The following is a 19,119-nucleotide window of genomic DNA, read 5'->3' on the forward strand; positions in this document are numbered from 1 at the left end:
TAAGGTAAATATTGATAGATAGGGATTTATTCCAATTTTAAACCTTGTTTTCCAGTTGATTTTGTACTCTCTGTTTCTTTTTTCTACTTTTTTGGTTTGATGGGTTTTTAAAAATTATGCATGAGTTCTTTTTGGTTTTTGTGAATCTGTTGTGTTTTTGATTTGTGGTTACCCTGGTTTTCAAGTACATTAACCCATTACTATATACCTGCTTTAGACTCATAGTCATATAAGTTCAAACATTCTTAAAAAAAAAGAAATCTATGTTTTCTTACTCCCCTTCCCCACATTTTATGATTTTGATGGCCTCTTTTACATCTTCATGTTTATCTGTTTATAGTTATAATTGCTTTCACAAAAAACATTTATCTTATTTAAATGATTTACTTTCCAATTGTGATTCTCTTTCCTATAAATTCTTGCTTTTTTTCTATTTAGAGAAGACCTTTCAATATTTCTTTTAGCATAGGTTTAGTATTGCTGTATTCTTTTAGTTTTTGCTTGTCTGAGAAATTGTTTATCTCTCCTTCTATTTTAAACAATAATCCCACTGGGTAGAGTATCCTAGGTTGCACATTTTTCCCTTTCAAGACTTTGAATATATCTTGCCATTCCCTTCTGGCCTGCAGCATTTCTGTAGAAAAATCAGCTGATAGCCTTACAGGAGTTCCCTTGTAATCAACTTTTTTCTCTTTATCTTTAACTTTTGCTGTTTTAATTATAATATGTCTTGATGTAGACATCTTGGGTTTGGGTTCATCTTGTTTGGGACCATCTGTGCTTCCTGTACCTGGATATCTGTTTCCTTCTTTAGGTTTGGGAAGTTTTCAGCCATAATTTCTTCAAATACATTTTTGATCACCTTTTCTCTTTCTTCTCCTTCTGGGATCCCTATTATGCATAGATTGCCATGCTTTAGATTATCCCATAGGTCTCATATATTGTTTTCATGTGTCTTTCTGTCTTTTGTTCTGATTAGGTGATTTTCATTATTCTGTCTTCCAGATCACTTACTTGTTTTTTGCATTATTCAGTTTGCTATTTATTGCCTTTAGTTCAGCTTTCTTCTTGGCAAATGAGTTTTCTAATTTTAGTTGGCTCCTCTTTATAGTTTCTATGTCGTTTTTACAGTAATCTGCATTTCTGTTGGTATCCTCGCTTAATTCCTTCAGTATTTTTATTACCTCCTTTTTGAACTCAAGGTCTAGTAGACTGGCAAGGGCTATTTCATTGTTCTTTCAGGGGAAGTCTCTTGATCTTTTAGTTGCAAGTGGTTTCTCTGTTTCTTCATTTTATTTATATTTCTCTGACTATGAGTTTAGGAAAAACAGTTATCTACTGTGGTCTTGAAAGGCTGTTTTTATGTGGGAGCATCCCTGTGTAGCCTGCGTGAGTCTAATATTTTTGGTGCAAGGGCTGTTTTTAGTATGGGATGCCTGCTGCTTCTTTTCTCAGTGTGTGCTGGCTGTTATCCCCTTGAGAGGGGGTGTGATTGTTGTTGTGGTAACCAGAGCCTGCACTGGATCATGAACGGGACCTCATGTTTGCTCTGTGGTTGTCACAGCCCTGTCAGGGGCAGGGTCTGCTCCCCAGTTGTTGGAGTAGAAGCCCCCACATTCAATTCTGAGCTACAGTGTGAGGTAGGTGGGACTGGATTGCTCCTGCTGGGATAGGAGCCGCTGAGTATTCCTCCTCAGGAGCTGTCCACCAGGAAATGCACTCTGTGGTGTCACTTGTGTGAGCTCACAAAGTACAGTGTTGTTGGCACTGCCCTCAGCCTTGGGAATGCAGGCAGTCGGCCAGGATGTCCCTCAGGTGCTGTGCTCACAAAGCCGCCAGCACAGAGCCACTGAAGTGCAGCATGGGGATCTGCCCATGAGAGCTATGGAATCGGCCCAGACCCCAGGCCCACCTCCACATGCAAGTGCCCACAAAGCCCACCAGTGCTAACACCAGACCTGCTCCAGTGCCAGTAATATGCTCCAATGTCCCACAGGCACTACACTTTCAGAGCCCCAGCAGCATAAATCCACACAGCTGCTGGGACATGGCTCAGATTTCAGCCCTGCTTCTGAAGTCTCCAGCACTGGGGATCTGCTCAGATTTTAGCCTCATCTCTGTGTGTGGGCACTTGCGTACTCCCAGAGCTCCTAGAAGCGGAGTCGCACCTGCTGTGAGCACACTGAGAATGAGGCTGCTATGGCGGGGCCCCACCCCTCACTTCGTGTGTGTGTGTGTGTGTGTGTGTGTGTGTGTGTGTGTGTGAACAATGGGGCTTTTATGGCAGATCTGGGCTGCACCCTACACACACCCTGTTGTGGCCCAGACCACACTTCAGTCCCTTTGGGCAGTCTCTGCACAGCCAACCCCCGTCCTCTCCCCCAGTTTGTTTGCTGCAGCCCGTGTTTCAGCACCCAGCCCCTGTGCCATGGGTTGTTTGTTTTTTTGATGTTGAGTTATAGGAGCTGTTTATACATGTTGGATATTAACCGCTTATCGGTCATATCATTTGCAAATATTTTCTTGCATTTGGTGGGTTGTCTTTTCGTTTCATCAATGGTTTCCTTTGCTGTGCAAAAGCTTTTAAGTTTAATTAGGTCCCATTTGTTTGCTTTTGCTTTTATTTCCTTTGTTTTAGGAGACAGATTCAAAAATATGTTGCTACAATTTTATGTCAAAGAGTGTTCTGCCTATATTTTCCTTTAGGAGTTTTATGGTATCTGGTATTACATTTAGTTATTTAATCCATTTTGAGTTTAGTTTTGTATATGGTGTTAGAGAATGTTCTAATTTCATTCTTTTACATGTAGCTGTCTGGTTTTCCCAGCACACTTACTGAAGGGACTGTCTTTTCTCCATTGTATATTCTTACTTCCTTTGTCATAGATTAATTGACCATAAGTGGGTGGGTTTATTTCTGGGCTCTCCATTCTGTTCCAATTCTGTGAATTGATAGTTTATGTAATTTGCCCATAAGTTTTTTAGAGGCTGTTTGTCATTTTCTTATTGATTTGTGAATCCTTTTTATAAATTAGATATATTAACCCTATACTACAAACTTTTTTCAATCTGTTATTGGTTTGTGGAGTCTTTCATGAAATAGAAGTTATTTAAAATAAGCATTATCTTTTAAACTTCCAAAACAGATTTGAATTCTCCTTATTTAAGTAACATAGAATGTGTGTAGTATCAGTTTTTGTTTTACCCTATCATGTTTTATTAATTTAGAACTTTTGAGAGTAAGAAAACAATGGATGGGATTTTCTACTTTCTATTCTGATTTCTCTGTGTGTGTGTGTGTGTGTGTGTGTGTGTTGGTGGGGACTGTGGCAAGAGAATTTCCAGGCAAGTTTATCCCATTCTCTACATTTGCTTTCTTATCGCTCCTCACATCTTTTTTTTTTTTTAATTTTTTTAATGCTATTCTTGTCTGCTTACATTCTTTTTATTTATGTATGTATGTATGTATGTATGGCTTTGTTGGGTCTTCGTTTCTGTGCGAGGGCTTTCTCTAGTTGTGGCAAGCGGGGGCCACTCTTCATTGCGGTGCGGGGGCCACTCTTCATCGCGGTGCGCGGGCCTCTCACTATCGCGGCCCCTCTCGTTGCCGAGCACAGGCTCCATATGCGCAGGCTCAGTAATTGTGGCTCACGGGCCTAGTTGCTCCGTGGCATGTGGGATCTTCCCAGACCAGGGCCCGAACCCGCGTCCCCTGCATTGGCAGGCAGATTCTCAACCACTGTGCCACCAGGGAAGCCTCGCTCCTCACATCTTTATCCAAGTTTTTATTGAGGGTATACTACACACTTAAAACTTAGATAAATATATGAATTTATTAATTTAAAAATATCAAATCCTGGAAAATAATTTTATCTACCAGAAAATTTTTTCTTTTGAATTTACCTCCTTTCTGTGATTGATTGTGTGATATCTATATGTTTATATGTAATTCAGAGCTAGAACTTTGCTCCCACCTAAGTCTGTGTATCCTTTACTGCAGTGAGTGATGGATTGGAACTGAGACCGAAATATAAAGGAGTTTTGCATTGCTTGACCACCATTTGGAAACTTGATGGACTACGGGGACTTTACCAAGGAGTAGCCCCAAATGTGTGGGGTGCAGGCTTATCCTGGGGACTCTACTTTTTCTTGTGAGTAGGTCTGGGAGATTTTACAGTAGTAAATAAGAAGGAATTTATGTTTTTAATGATTTTTTTAAAAATCAGTTGGTGAAGCAAGGTGAGTCATTTAATCAGTTTCTCTGAATTGGAAGGGCTAGAAAGAGCAAAATGGTGTATTAGTCTCATTCTCTGTAAACTATTATCAGAGGCATTTAGTCTGGAAAAAAGTTATTAATAAGAAGAAGGTAAAAGGATGAGATGGAGAAACACTCTTCCAGAAGCCATTTCTGTGAGATGGATTCAGGAAGGTGGCTTCCCAAAATACACTGATTCATAATGAAGTTGGAAAAGCAGAAGAGGACAGATCTTGGCGTCCTCATAAGAACATGTATCACAGGATAGCCCTATGGGAACAGAAAGCCAAAGCCAGTGCATGACTGAAAGAGTCTAAGGCATGTTCTTTCTTACCTCCTATTTGACCTGCTCCTTCATCTTTGTAGCTCATTCATTTCCTCACTCCTTCACTGTCAGGTATCATCACCGTTTGTAATAACTGCTATTGGATGCTTACTGAAGAAGCCACAGAAAGCACCTGTGGCAGCCATATTCAAGTTGTTGAGTGTACAAGGGCATGGAAACAAAGTATTATCACACTGCACTGGAGGAGTGGGTGCTGCTCTGAGCTTGCCTCTGATATCTGAAACTGAATCCATGAATGGGGAGGCTTTTGTTTTAATACATGGCATTTTTAGGAAAACACCAATACCTGGTATATTTGCCTTCTTCTCTTTTGTGTCTTACATTTTACTTGATTTCTCATAATCTTATGGCAGTATACAAACCAACCTTAAAATATTTCCTAAGTGAAATCAAAATAAAAATCACCCTTAATATTGTTTAAATATTTTTCCTATTTTCAGTTGTAAGACATTCCTAGATGGGTGAAACCGTATGTATAAAATTTATTATGTTAATAATTTCAGAGCTGTGTGGGTTCTTTAAAGAGAGTTTCTAAGGGCAAGCCATGTAAGGTTTATGTGCTGAAATTATCATAAAACAGTATACTTGTTTTATGATAGAATGGATTGGTCAAGTTTGGAAAGATTTATTTAGTTGAAGTCTTCTTCCTGGAGGAAAGTGGAAATTGGAGTTTGACAAAAAAGGTGATTTAACTCCCTTACTCAGAAGCATTTTGTGGCTGTTTTCTGCCAAGTAAAGCATAAATGTCAGTGTGCCACTCAAGTGTAGCTCAGTTTGCCCTGTCTTCCCATCCACCCCTATAACTTTTGCTCATGCTTGTGTTTCCCTATTGAAACTGCACCTGTCTCTCCATACCTGGCTCAGTGTTGCCTCCTACCCAAAGCCTTCTCTGATCTCAGTAATAGTTCCTGAATCTCTCATGATACTGTTTGTGTTATCTTTTGTTATGATTTCTTGTGTGCCACTATGGTCCTTGTTGATCTGTTAGGTGGGATCCGTGGAGTGTTTTATGTATCAGAATTGCCAGCCACAGTATCTGAACGTAATAGTTAGCTGCCCCTTTTTTGTCTGCCCAATTGCTGCACCAGTACACCCTCCCCCTTCCAGTTTTCCTGTTTGCTGTTTTTATTAATGGTTGAACATGTGATGAAAATATTTTACATATGTATTGCCAGCCTACATATTTGGGGGGAGAGATGGTATAGTCTTACAGTAAACCATTTCCAGTAAATCCATTATTTGAAAAAGGTCTTGTTTTGTAGTTGGATTATGCATTGACTTCTACTTCTGAGGTATTTTTAAGTTACCCACACTTTAAAATAGAATTTACTGCTTTATGTCACCCATTCAAATATTTATCCAACTGTTCATGTTTAATTCTTTTAGTTACAATGCCATCAAATCATATAAGACAGAAGGAAGAGCTGAAAGGTTAGAGGCAACAGAATATCTCGTCTCAGCTGCTGAAGCTGGTAAGGTAGTGTTTGAAATATAAAACATCAACTTCCAACTTGATTTTCACTTTTCTTTATTTGCCTTTTTTCCTATGAACACCGGAGTTTAAATATGCTCATCTAACTATACTAATCAGTTATCACATGAAATTTCTTAGAAGGCAAGTATTCTGATGGATTACTCTGGATAGATTTCAAGAATTTTACTTGTCACAAAGGGTGTAATATTTAGAAAGGTTATGACTCTCTAATGATTTAAGATGATTTGGTATAGTGTTTTTTCCATTAAAATATGATTTCAGTTTTCAAATTAAACAATTTAATAGTCTTGTTTAATTGCCTCATGTATGTATAATATTCAGAAGGAAAAACAAAGTAGGACTCATAAGTCTTTTAACTCCTACTTTGATACCTTGTTACCTTGGTTTTTTGTTTTTTGTGGTTTTTTTTGGCCATGCTGCACGGCTTGTGGGATCTTAGTTTCCCAACCAGGGATTGAACCCAGGTCCTCGGCAGAGAAAGTGCTGAATCCACTGGACTGCCAGGGAATTCCCCACCTTGGTTTCTTAATGTTTACTGATGGTTTTTTAAGGCAAGAATTATCTTGCTCATTTTGAATACCTAGCTGCTAGCAGAGACCTGACTCACAATAGGACTCCATAAATACTTGTTGAATAAAGGACTACTTAGGAAACTTGGCAAATGAGAAACTTAACCATTTGAATTTTTTTTTTAACAAAATCATCACTCTCTGTAAAGAATGTAAATATTTCTTTTGATATTACATAGTATTTAATTTTTGAGGTGTCATGTCTAGTTTGAGTGGGTTTGAGGAAGAGTGTGATAAAGTTGGGGTGGGTATACATGTGCACGTGCACAGATGATTGAGGTGCTGGATTGCTGGTCCTTTTCCCCTAATCTTGAGCCCCTCTGGGTTGTACTGTGTCCTCATCCTAAGTATATGTATCTCCTTATCAGCATCTGCTTCCCAGGACCTCGGTCTGTTCTCCACACTAGGCCACTTTGTTTAGGAGCCAGGACATCTTTGCTACCCTCACACCTCAAAGGGAAAGTGTTTCACGTTTTCATCACCTTTTAAAATTTATTTCTCACTAACCACATGGGGAACTTTTTAAGACCACCAAAAACTATGTCTACCCATTAACCCTAGGTCTGTGCCTAAGGGACCACACCTTGCTGTTGCAGGTACAGCCCCATTCTTTATATAAATGGACTGTTCTTAATTCAGCTTGTCAGAAGTCAGAAAGTACCTGTATGCTGAGTAATATTATTTAAATCTGATTTCAGGAGCCATGACCCTCTGCATTACCAACCCATTATGGGTAACAAAAACTCGCCTTATGTTACAGTACGATGGTGTTGTTAATGCCTCACAGCGGCAATATAAAGGAATGTTTGATACACTTTTGAAAATATATAAGTATGAAGGTGTGCGTGGATTGTACAAGGTAATGAATTATTATCAATATATTTTAATAGCTGACAATTGTAATTTCCCTTGGCTCTATTGTCTGAGTTCTGAATGACCTGTACTCAGTCCTGAAAAGAAACCAGACTTAGGCAAGGAACAATTTAATGACAACCAAAATCTGTATTGAAATTGTACTTTAAATTGTTTATCCTCATTACCATAAGAAGTATCATCATGACACTGGTGGGTGTGAGAAGGACTGTCTAAAATAAAACTTTGTAGAGTAACCATTTCTCTAAGTCACACATTGAGGCCACTCATTCCTTACTCCCCTCCCCGGAAGCTGTGGTCCCTTGGAAACTTGCTTAGTTTAGCTTTTTTTTTTTTTTTTTCTTCACTTGTTCCTTTCTAGGGGTTTATTCCTGGGCTGTTTGGAACATCACATGGTGCCCTTCAGTTTATGGCATATGAATTGTTGAAATTGAAATACAACCAACATACCAATAGATTACCAGAAGCACAGTTGGTAAGGTGATACTTGAAAAAACACTGTATTTATTTTTATGGGCATTTAATAGATGGAAATTTTGTCACGTTTACTTTGGTAGTATTGCTATGATGATAAGTACCGATTTTGCCACTAATTTAATTTATAGTTAAATACTTTACAGGATAATGGCACACAACTGTAAAAAATAGAACCCCATTGCACAGACCTTGTTTCAAGAGGGGAAACAGTATTTTTCACTTGTGGATCCACTTCAGTGTTGGTTTCCCTATGTAAATTTTACTTCTATATTTTTAAAGAAACCCTACCTAAAGAAAAACAAATGTTTTCTGTTGTCATTTTAGAGCACAGTAGAATATATATCAGTTGCAGCATTATCCAAAATATTTGCTGTGGCAGCAACATACCCATACCAAGTTGTAAGAGCTCGTCTGCAGGATCAACACATGTTTTACAATGGTGTATTGGATGTAATCACAAAGACATGGAGGTAAGAGTATGTGGTATATCAAAATGGCTCTTAGGAGGTACCTTGTAAATCTTACACCGTCCAGTTGACATCATTAGTTTTATAGCAAAGACCAGTGTCTGTGGTGAAAACATGGCTGATGGACCCTTCCTCCCCATATCCCATTTACTCCATGGAAAACCATGAGCCTCAACTTCTTCATTTATAAAATTTGAATATCTAGGTTGACAGAGTTGTTTATAAAAATCAAATGAGATGTGTGAAAGTACCTTGACAAATTAATTAAAATTTAGGTGTTATAAAATATTTGAATGGCATTGAACATAGGAAGTCATAAAAAACCTAGTTTAATAGAATTAAGAAGGCCCCAAGGTGGGGCAGAGTCAAGATGGCAGACTAGGAGGACACGGAGTTCGTGACTCCTCACAACTAGGACACCTACCAGGCACTGGTGGGGGACCACAGACACCTAAGGGGATGAGAGGAGCCCCCGAGCAACCAGACCCCGGGGAATATTAATCAGGGTGAGGTCTCCCGGAGGTCCTCATCTCAGCACCAAGACCCAGCTCTACCCAACTGCCTGCAAACTCCAGTGCTAGACACCTCAGGCCAAACAACCAGTAAGGCAGGAACACAGCCCCACCCATCAAAAAAAGCGAGACAACAAAAAAATTTTATGAACGAAGGAGCAAAGTAAAAACCTACATGACCAAATAAATGAAGAGGAAATAGGCAACCTACCTGAAAAAGAATTCAGAGTAATGATAGTAAAGATATCCAAAATCTCTGAAATAGAATGGAGAAAATACAAGAAATGTTTAACCAAGACCTAGAAGAACTAAAGAACAAACAAACAGTGATGAACAACACAATAACTGAAATGAAAAATACACTAGAAGGAATCAATAGCAGAACAACTGAGACAGAAGAGCGAGTAAGTGAGCTGGAAGGTAGAATGGTGGAAATAACTGCCAAGGAGCAGAATAAAGAAAAAAGAATGAAATGAAGACAACCTAAGAGACCTCTGGGACAATATTAAACGCACCAACATTCGCATTATAGAGGTCCCAGAAGGAGAAGAGAGAGAGAAAGGACCCGAGAAAATATTTGAAGAGATTATAGTAGAAAACTTCCCTAACGTGGGAAAGGAAATAGCCACCCAGATCCAGGAAGCACAGAGAGTCCCAGGCAGGATAACCCAAGGAGAAACACGCCGAGACACATAGTAATCAAACTAACAAAAATTAAATTCAAAGAAAAAATATTAAAAGCAGCAGAAGAAAAGCAACAAATAACATAGGAGGGAATCCCTGTAAGGTTATCAGCTGATTTTTCAGCAGAAGCTCTGCAGGCCAGAAGAGAGTGGCAGGATATATTTAAAGAGATGAAAGGGGAAAACCTACAACCCCGCAAGGATCTCATTCAGCTTCGATGGAGAAATCAAAAGCTTTACAGACAAGCAAAAGCTAAGAGAATTCAGCACCACCAAACCAGCTTTACAACAAATGCTAAAGGAACTTCTCTAGGCAGGAAACACAAAAGAAGAAACAGACCCACAAAAACAAACCCAAATCAATTAAGAAAATGGTAATAGGAACATACATATCGATAATCACCTTGAATGTAAATGAATTAAATGCTCCAACTAAAAGACACAAACTGGCTGAATGGATACAAAAACAAGACCCATATATACGCTGTTTACAAGAGACCCACTTGAGACCTAGGGACATGTACAGACTGAAAGGGAGGAGATGGAAAAAATATTCCATGCAAATGGAAATCACAGGAAAGCTGGAGTCGCAATACTCATTTCAGATAAAACAGACTTTAAAATAAAGACTCTTATAAGAGATAAGGGCACTACATAATGATCAAGGGACTAATCCAAGAAGAAGATATAACAATTATAAATATATATGCACCCAACATAGGAGCACCTCAATACATAAGGCAAATACAGCCAAAAAATGACAAATCGACAGTAACACAATAATAGTGGGGGACTTTAACACCCCATTTACACCAATGGACAGATCATCCAGACTGAAAATAAATAAGGAAACACAAGCTTTAAATGACAGGATAGACAAGATAGACTTAATTGATATTTATAGAACATTCCATCTGAAAGCAGAAGAATACACTTTCTTCTCAAGTGCACATGGAACACTCTCCAGGATAGATCACATCTTGTGTCACAAATCAAGCCTCGGAAAATTTACGAAAATTGAAGTTGTATCAAGCATTTTTTCCAACCACAACACTATGAGATTAGAAATCAGTTATAGGAAAAAAACTGTAAAAAATACAAACACATGGAAGCTAAACAGTGCGCTGCTAAATAACCAAGAGATCACTGAAGAAATCAAAGAGGAAATTTAAAAATACCTAGAAACAAATGAGAACGAAAACACGATGACCCAAAACCTGTGGGACACAGCAAAAGCAGTTCTAAGAGGGAAGTTTCTAGCAATTCAGTCTCACCTCAAGAAACAAAAATCTCAATCTAACCTTATGCCCAAAGCAACTAGAAAAAGAAGAACAAGGAAAACCCAGTTAGTAGAAGGAAAGAAATCGTAAAGATCAGAGCAGAAATAAATGAAATAGGAATGTAGAAAACAATAGCAAAGATCAATAAAACTAAAAGTTGGTTCTTTGAGAAGATAAACAAAATTAATAAACCTTTAGCCAGACTCATCAAGAAAAAAAGGGAGAGGACTCAAATCAATAAAATTAGAAATGAAAAAGGAGAAGTTACAACAGACACCACAGAAATACAAAGGATCATAAGAAACTATTACAAGCAACTCTATGCCAATAACATGGACAACCTGGAAGAAATGGACAAATTTTTGGAAAGGTACAACTTTCCAAGACTGAACTAGGAAGAATTAGAAAATATAAACAGATCAATCACAAGTAATGAAATTGAAACTGTAATTAAAAATCTTCCAACAAACTAAAGTCCAGGACCAGATGGCTTCACAGGCAAATTCTATCAAACATTTAGAGAAGAGCTAACACCTATCCATCTCAAACTCTTCCAAAAAATTGCAGAGGGAGGAACACTCCCAAACTCATTCAACGAGGCCACCATCACCCTGATACCAAAACCAGGCAAAAATATCACAAAAAAAGAAAATTACAGACCGATATTACTGATGAACATAGATGCAGAAATTCTCAACAAAATACTAGCAAGTCAAATCCAACAATACATTAACAGGATCATACACCAAGATCAAGTGGGATTTACCCCAGGGATGCAAGGATTTTACAATATCGGCAAGTCATTGTGATACACCATATTAACAAATTAAAGAGTAGAAACCATATGATCATCTCAACAGATGCAGAAAAAGCTTCTGACAAAATTCAACACCCATTTATGATTTAAAAACTCTCCAGAAAGTGGGCATTGAGGGACCCTACCTCAACATAATAAAGGCCATATATGACAAACCCACAGCAAACATCATTCTCAATGGTGAAAAACTGAAAGCATTTCCTCTATGATCAGGAACAGGACAAGGATGTGCACTCTCACCACTATTATTCAACATAGTATTGGAAGTCCTAGCCACGGAATCAGAGAAGAAAAAGAAATAAAAGGAATCCAAATTGGAAAAGAAGTGAAATTGTCATTGTTTGCAGATGACATGATACTGTACATAGATAATCCTAAAGATGCCACCAGAAAACTACTAGAACTAATCAATGAATTTGGTAAGGTTGCAAGATACAAAATTAATGCATAGAAATCATTTGAATTCCTATACACTAACAATGAAAGATCAGAAAGAGAAATTAAGGAAACAATCCCATTTACCATTGCAACAAAAAGAATAAAATACCTAGTAATTAACCTACCTAAGGAGTCAAAAAGACCTGTACTCAGAAAACTAAGACACTGATGGGCATTTCCCTCTTTTCCCTTATGTTCTTCTCCTCTTACACCAAAATGACTGCTGTTGCCAAAAACACAACCCGCAAGTTAGAATCTAGTCCAGCATCATCTGTCTCTGGCAATCTGGCCTACAGCTGCTGCCTGGTTTAGCATCTTTGTTTGTAATGTGCTTTTAATGTAGAAACCCTCTTTTCTGGTCTCTAAATCAGTAAATGCTTTGTCTCAAAAGCTTCTTATATTTCTGCTGCAGGTCAGTGGACCTGGCACAGATTTTCTTACCCTGGCCTCATCATACCTTCCCTGACTTGAGGAAACATTTGGATAACAACAGGCAGAGAAAGAAAACCCCCAGTGGGATGTTTTCCCGTTGAATACAAGACCCTCGGTTGAAGGTTTTTAGATCCTTTTTTCATCCAGAGGAATCCCCTTTACACCTCATATAGTGGGTAACCAAAACTGAAGTGTACAGGCTTGGGGTATCATAGGGAACAGAAGAGCATTGCTTCCAGTACAGGTCACAGACATAGGATGGGAGAAAGGCTTCGTTGTCTGTCGTCTTATGGAAAGATGATCTTAGCATAAAAGGCTGCCTCGCTGTGGCTGGTGCATGCCCGTGGTCACTTGCATGGTCACCTTTGGGTTCCATAGTTTGGATGCTGAATGAGCCATTAGGAAATGCATGTGTTTCCCACACCAGCTAGAATAGCCATACGGTACAATCCTGGGTTCCTGCCATCAGGAGGAAGTTACGAGATCTTCCCACTGCTTCCCAAGCCCTCTTCTCTTATAGGCATTTCTGGAAAGCCTATTAGAAAAGCAAAGAGAATTCCGAATCCAGCTTCCCTCCCCAACCCTACCCCAAGAGTCAAAGTAGATGGTGTTGTGTGAACATTTATATATATACACACATATGTTTGCACTGGTTTAGTTTCATATATACAAGTAAGTGTTTATGTATTGTGCCCTAAATAATAATAACAATACTAGTGAAGTTTTTTCCCAAGCTTCTTGTTCCTTGGTTCTGGCTTACATGGGGGACTGTGCCACTGACCTGGCTTAGTGTTCCGGTCGGGGTTTGGAGAGAGCAGAGTAGCCCGGCACCCTGGGGGAGGTGGGGACCACAGGGGCAAGTGTCTCAGAAAGTGAGCAGTGCACACTCCCAACCCCAGAAAGGTGACTTAGACAAACCAGGGGAGCAGGGCTCTTGCTCAGGAACCCCAGGGGACCACTTTGCTTTCAGGCCTGTGTCTACCCCCTCCCCCGACCCCAGCTCTGTTACCACAGCTCCCTGCTGTCTCTTGGTGTTTAGTATGTCTGTAGGACAGTGGCATCCTTAGTCTCTCCAGAAAGGGGCCTCAGCATGGCCTTGAAGGCCTGACCAGTGAATTAAGGGATTCTGCACCCCACTTTTCCTGGTCCGTTAAGCTTGGGGTGGAGGGCGGCAGGGGGGTCCCCAGGCGTGGTACAGAGGCCAGAGCTGTGCCAGGAACGGTGCGCCTGTCCACCTCCAGGCTTCCTGCCATGAAGCTTTGCGTTTGCCTTTGTTTTTAACCTGTGCTGTTGTGAGTTTTGGTGTGTTTCTTTGTGAGTTTTTATTTAATTGTGTAACTTTGTTTTTCCGTTACTGTGAAACTAAGGTGTTGTACTTTTAATTTTTTTTAACAAATGTTACCATTCTTATTTAAGAGAATAAATTCCAAACAGTCTTTAAAAAAAAGAAAAAGACACTAATGAAAGAAATCAAAGATGATACAAACAGATGGAGAGATATACCATGTTCTTGGATTGGAAGAATCAACATTGTGAAAATGACTATACTACCCAAAGCAATCTACAGATTCAGTGCAATCCCTATCAAACTACCAATGGCATTTTTCACAGAATTAGAACTAAAAGTTTTATAGTTTGTATAGAAACACAAAAGACCCCTAATAGCCAAAGCAATCTTGAGAAAGAAAAATGGAGCTGGAGGAATCAGACTCCCTGACTTCAGACTATACTACAAAGCTACAGTAATCAAGACAGTATGGTACTGGCACAAAAACAGAAATATAGACCAATGGAACAGGATAGAAAGCCCAGAGATAAACCCACGCACCTATGGTCACCTAATCTATGACAAAGGAGGCAAGAATATACAATGAAGAAAAGACAGCCTCTTCAATAAGTGGTGCTGGGAAAACTGGACAGCTACATGTAAAAGAATGAAATTAGAACACTCCCTAACACCATACACAAAAATAAACTCAAAATGGATTAAAGACCTAAATGTAAGACCAGACATTATAAAACTCTTAGAGGAAAACATAGGAAAAACACTCTTTGACATAAATCACAGCAAGATCTTTTATGACCCACCACCTAGAGTAATGAAAATAGAAACAAAATAAGCAAATGGGACCTAATGAAACTTAAAACTTTTGCACAGCAAAGGAAACCATAAACAAGGCAAAAAGACTACCCTCGGAATGGGAGAAAATATTTGCAAACGAAACAACTGACAGAGGATTAGTCTCCAAAATATACAAATAGCTCATGCAGCTCAATATCAAAAAAACAAAAAACCCAATCAAAAAATGGGCAGAAGACCTAAATAGACATTTCACCAAAGAAGACATACAGATGCAACAGGCACATGAAAAACTGCTCAACATCACTAATTATTAGAGAAATGCAAATCAAAACTACAGTGAGGTATCACCTCACACCAGTCAGAATAGCCATCATCAAAAAATCTACAAACAATAAATGCTGGAGAGGGTGTGGAGAAAAGGGAACCCTCTTGCACTGTTGGTGGGAATGTGAATTGATACAGCCACTGTGAAGAAAAGTATGGAGGTTCCTTAAAAAACTAAAAACAGAACTACCCTATAACCCAGCAGTTCTACTACTAGGCATATAACCTGAGAAAACCACAATGCAAAAAGGCAGATGTAACCCAATGTTCGTTGTAGCACTATTTGTAAATAGCCAGCTCATGGAAACAACCTAAATGTCCATGGACAGATGAATGGATAAAGAAGATGTGGTACATATATACTATGGAATATTACTCAGCCATAAAAAGGAACAAAATTGGGTCATTTGTAGAGATGTGGATGGACCTAGAGTCTGTCATACGGAGTGAAGTAAGTCAGAGAAAAACAAATATCATATATTAATGCATGCATGTGGAATCATAGATGAACCTATTTCCAGGGCAGGAATAGAGACACAGATGTAGAGAACAGACGTGTGGACATGGTGGGGGGGAAGGGGAGGATGGAATAAATTGGGAAATTAGGTTTGACATAAATACACTACCATGTGTAAAATAGCTAGCTAATGGGAACCTGCTGTATAGCTCACGGAGCTCAGCTCCTTGCTCTGTGGTGACGTAGATGGGTGGGATGGGGGGGTGGGAGGTCCAAGAGGGAGGGGTATATGTATGCATATAGCTGATTCACTTCATTGTATAGCAGAAACTAACACAACATTGTAAAGCAATTATACTCCAATTAAAAAAAAAGAAAAGAAAAAAAGGCCCCACATCTGCTACTGGTAGCAGAACTTTTGCAAACACTTGTTTCCATGTATGGAAGAGATGCATGTCTTCAGTGTGGGAATGGTTAAATTGTTATAGGTATACATCCCAACGTTTCTTTTTAATTCTAAAAGGCCAGAACAGAGTATTTAACCGTTTAAATTCAGTTCACTTTAGTAAATATATATATTGAGAACGTAAGTGAAAAGTTTCAAGGCTTTATTCCAATTCTAGGCATTAAGAAAATAAAGTTTTATTTTTGTGTGCTATATTTAGTGTTGTCTAGCATTTTTGTTAGTTATGAGATGTTTAATGCCTACATTAGATCAGCTAATACTCCTACATGTTCATACATTTAAAGGCATTTGAAAGATGGTTATGATTATATCTTCAGGCTAGCTCTGTAGGAAATTAAGTATATATGTATATATATATATACTTTTTTTTTTCTCTAAAGGAAAGAAGGCATCGGTGGATTTTACAAAGGAATTGCCCCCAATTTGATTAGAGTGACTCCAGCCTGCTGTATTACCTTTGTGGTATATGAAAATGTCTCACATTTTTTACTTGGCCTTAGAGAAAAGAAAAAGTAAACTAAAAGAAGATAATTCCAGTACACCTGCCCAAGGCAGCCATGTGCTCCTTTGTATTTGAGACATGAAACTCAGAAGAATACTGCACAGCAACATGGCTCATAATTAGAAGTCACAGAACTGCTAAGCCTTCACAATGTTTTTCTGCTTTTGCTTTCCCCATACATATGGGACTTGGCTTCCTCTACCTGAAATGGTTGCCAGCAACACAACAGTAAAACTGACACCAAATGGAGAGTTTCACAGATTTTCTCCGTTTCATTGTCCAAGCAGAAGCTGATTTGCAGCATTTGCTGAATGGATTTGAATACTGCTCCTTTTTCTGAACTCGTTTGTCTGTATTGGCTTTAAAATCAGCCTCTGTGCAATAGCAAAAAAATGGCTTCTTAAAAGATGTCATTGCTGTTTCAAGAGTTTGCTGGGAAAGATGTTGCCCAAATCCTGACCATTTTTGAAATGGGAAAGTTTGGTGGGGAAAAAAATCCACTGTAAATGTGCTTTTGTTTTACTTCATTTGGAATGCAGTTATGTACTTCTCTTAATTTTGAGAAGTACCTGACATCTGTTGTCATTCCATCACATTTTTTTCCCAGAAGCTCTTTCATAATTTAAAATGTAATCCTGGATCACATTAGTTTTCGGCATAGATACTTAGTGTCTTTTTATAAAATCTGAACTAGGATCCAGCTGTGTCAGCCCTTACTTAGCATATTTGTCTATAAATCACTTACTGGTGTTGCTAATATATCACCTTATATAGATACTAGAATGACTGGGGTACATTTGTTGACAAACTGTATGGAAATGAGAAGCTTTAACTTTCTACTTCAGATTTCAGATATATGGGTCCAGATCCCAAATAAGTAACCAATCTACATTGGTTGCTCAAATTCACGTTTAAATACAAATTACACTAAAGGCCATTTATTGATTTTACTTTTGAGTTACGGTAATTTTTCTATACATATAAAGGCCTGCCCCAAAAGGGTGCCAGAATGATACTAACATTTTTATTTACGTAAACATCTATGAATGCTTTTTGCAGTACCATCTATTTGTTATAAATAAAATACTGCGGCTCTCAAAGCCATATTTAAATGGTTCTTTGAAAAGAGGTCTATTTTTTATATTTTGAAAATGGCTTTATTTTAAAAATAAAGATAAGTACTTAATTGTATTTACTGTATCTCGTTACATGCAGAGGAATGCATTATAAATTAAATGTGATGTATTTTCCTCCTTCTGAATAATACTATTATTCATATGAAATCCTGATAGTAGTTCCTGTATGGAAAGACAAGTTACAGTTGATATTTGGAGATTTAGAGGTAATGCCATTATTTGAATGCCTCCTGTGTACCCCTAAATTAATAAGCCATAATTCCTGTCCTCTGAGAGCATACAGGCTTGTGGGATGAATAAGCATTAAATAACTACAGTTCTAGATTAAGAACATGCAAGAAGATTTCTACAAGCCCTGCAAGTTCTGAGAAGAGAATTCATTCCACTCGATCAACAGTTACAGCACTCCTTCCTGCGCTGTGCCATGTATGTTACCAAGCAAGCATTGAGGATATAGCAGTAAATGAGCTACAAAACATTCCTGCCCTCAGGGAATTTTCATTTTAGTGTGAGTGACAAAACATAAATATGCATAATATAATTTCAAATATTAAATGCTAGAAGTAAAACTAAGGAGTTGGGAATAGTGTTGCTATGCTAGGTAGGACAGTTGGGGTCAGGAAAGGTCTCTGAGGAGGTAATATTTGAAACATTTTGACATGAGTGAGGAAGCAAGCCACGATGAGATGTCGACAAAAATCAGTCAACCTAAGAAATGGAAACTGTTATTCAAGCCAAATTTGAATATTACAACCCAGGAAGAGCATCTCAGAAAGCTCTGAGAAGTGAAGTAAAGGCACAGTTATAGAAGTTTGTTGAGACAGAAGGCTATACATTTAGATGACGTGTTATTGACAGTTTACACAATCCAAGTCTAACCATCATCGTGGCCCCTTACAAGATCAAGAAGGAATACTGTCTTTTAAGGAGTTGTCTTTTTGATGCTAGGAGAGTGTTGCTGTTTACGGTTGAGCAGGTATTTCTGCCAATGGGGAAGGTTTGGCCGATGCATAATGCAGATACACAATGCATAGTAGTGGGGATAGAGGTCACCAAAGGGCAGAGAAAAGTTTGTTTTTCTTGTCTTGCCATAAAATATGAACTTTAATGATCAATGGGGGGAAAGTGTGAAATAATCTTTCAGTAGAAAGTGTTAGGTTATCAAATATTTGGCCCCTCAAAACCAGAGTGGCTGCTTGCCTGGCCCTTGATGCCAGGTCCTAATGGCCTGATTCTCTCCTTTTGGGGGAGTTGTACTAGCAGGATGTTTGGCAAGGACTGACATTCAATTCTAAGTTGTCCAGTAAGACTTAAGCCAATTTTCCTCACGTGTGTGGGGTATGTCCTTTATTTTATATAGAACTACAGATGTGATCTATAGTTTCAAGTCATTTAGACATTATCTTAGTATGAGTAGGTGACACAGCGTGAAAGGCAGGGAAGTATCAACTTATAAGTTCCACAAACTAAATTGGTAGTAGTAGCAACATCATTAGCAAAGATTTAA

General features: G+C 38.5%; 1 protein-coding gene across 1 annotated transcript in view; it reads left to right on the forward strand.

Moving 5' to 3' along the window:
• SLC25A32 (solute carrier family 25 member 32) overlaps positions 1–17,592 on the forward strand; it is a 56,274-nt gene extending 38,682 nt beyond the window's left edge. Inside the window, exons 2-7 of the mRNA XM_036830402.1 lie at positions 4,001–4,151; positions 5,988–6,073; positions 7,364–7,524; positions 7,900–8,013; positions 8,340–8,485; positions 16,355–17,592. Coding sequence (XP_036686297.1) covers positions 4,001–4,151; positions 5,988–6,073; positions 7,364–7,524; positions 7,900–8,013; positions 8,340–8,485; positions 16,355–16,490 — 794 coding nt within the window. The 3' untranslated portion in view covers positions 16,491–17,592. The remainder of the gene's footprint in view (positions 1–4,000; positions 4,152–5,987; positions 6,074–7,363; positions 7,525–7,899; positions 8,014–8,339; positions 8,486–16,354) is intronic.
• The last annotated feature ends 1,527 nt before the right edge of the window (positions 17,593–19,119 follow it).

This window comes from Balaenoptera musculus, chromosome 17 (genome assembly GCF_009873245.2).
Source record: "Balaenoptera musculus isolate JJ_BM4_2016_0621 chromosome 17, mBalMus1.pri.v3, whole genome shotgun sequence".
Classification (NCBI taxonomy): domain Eukaryota; kingdom Metazoa; phylum Chordata; class Mammalia; order Artiodactyla; family Balaenopteridae; genus Balaenoptera; species Balaenoptera musculus.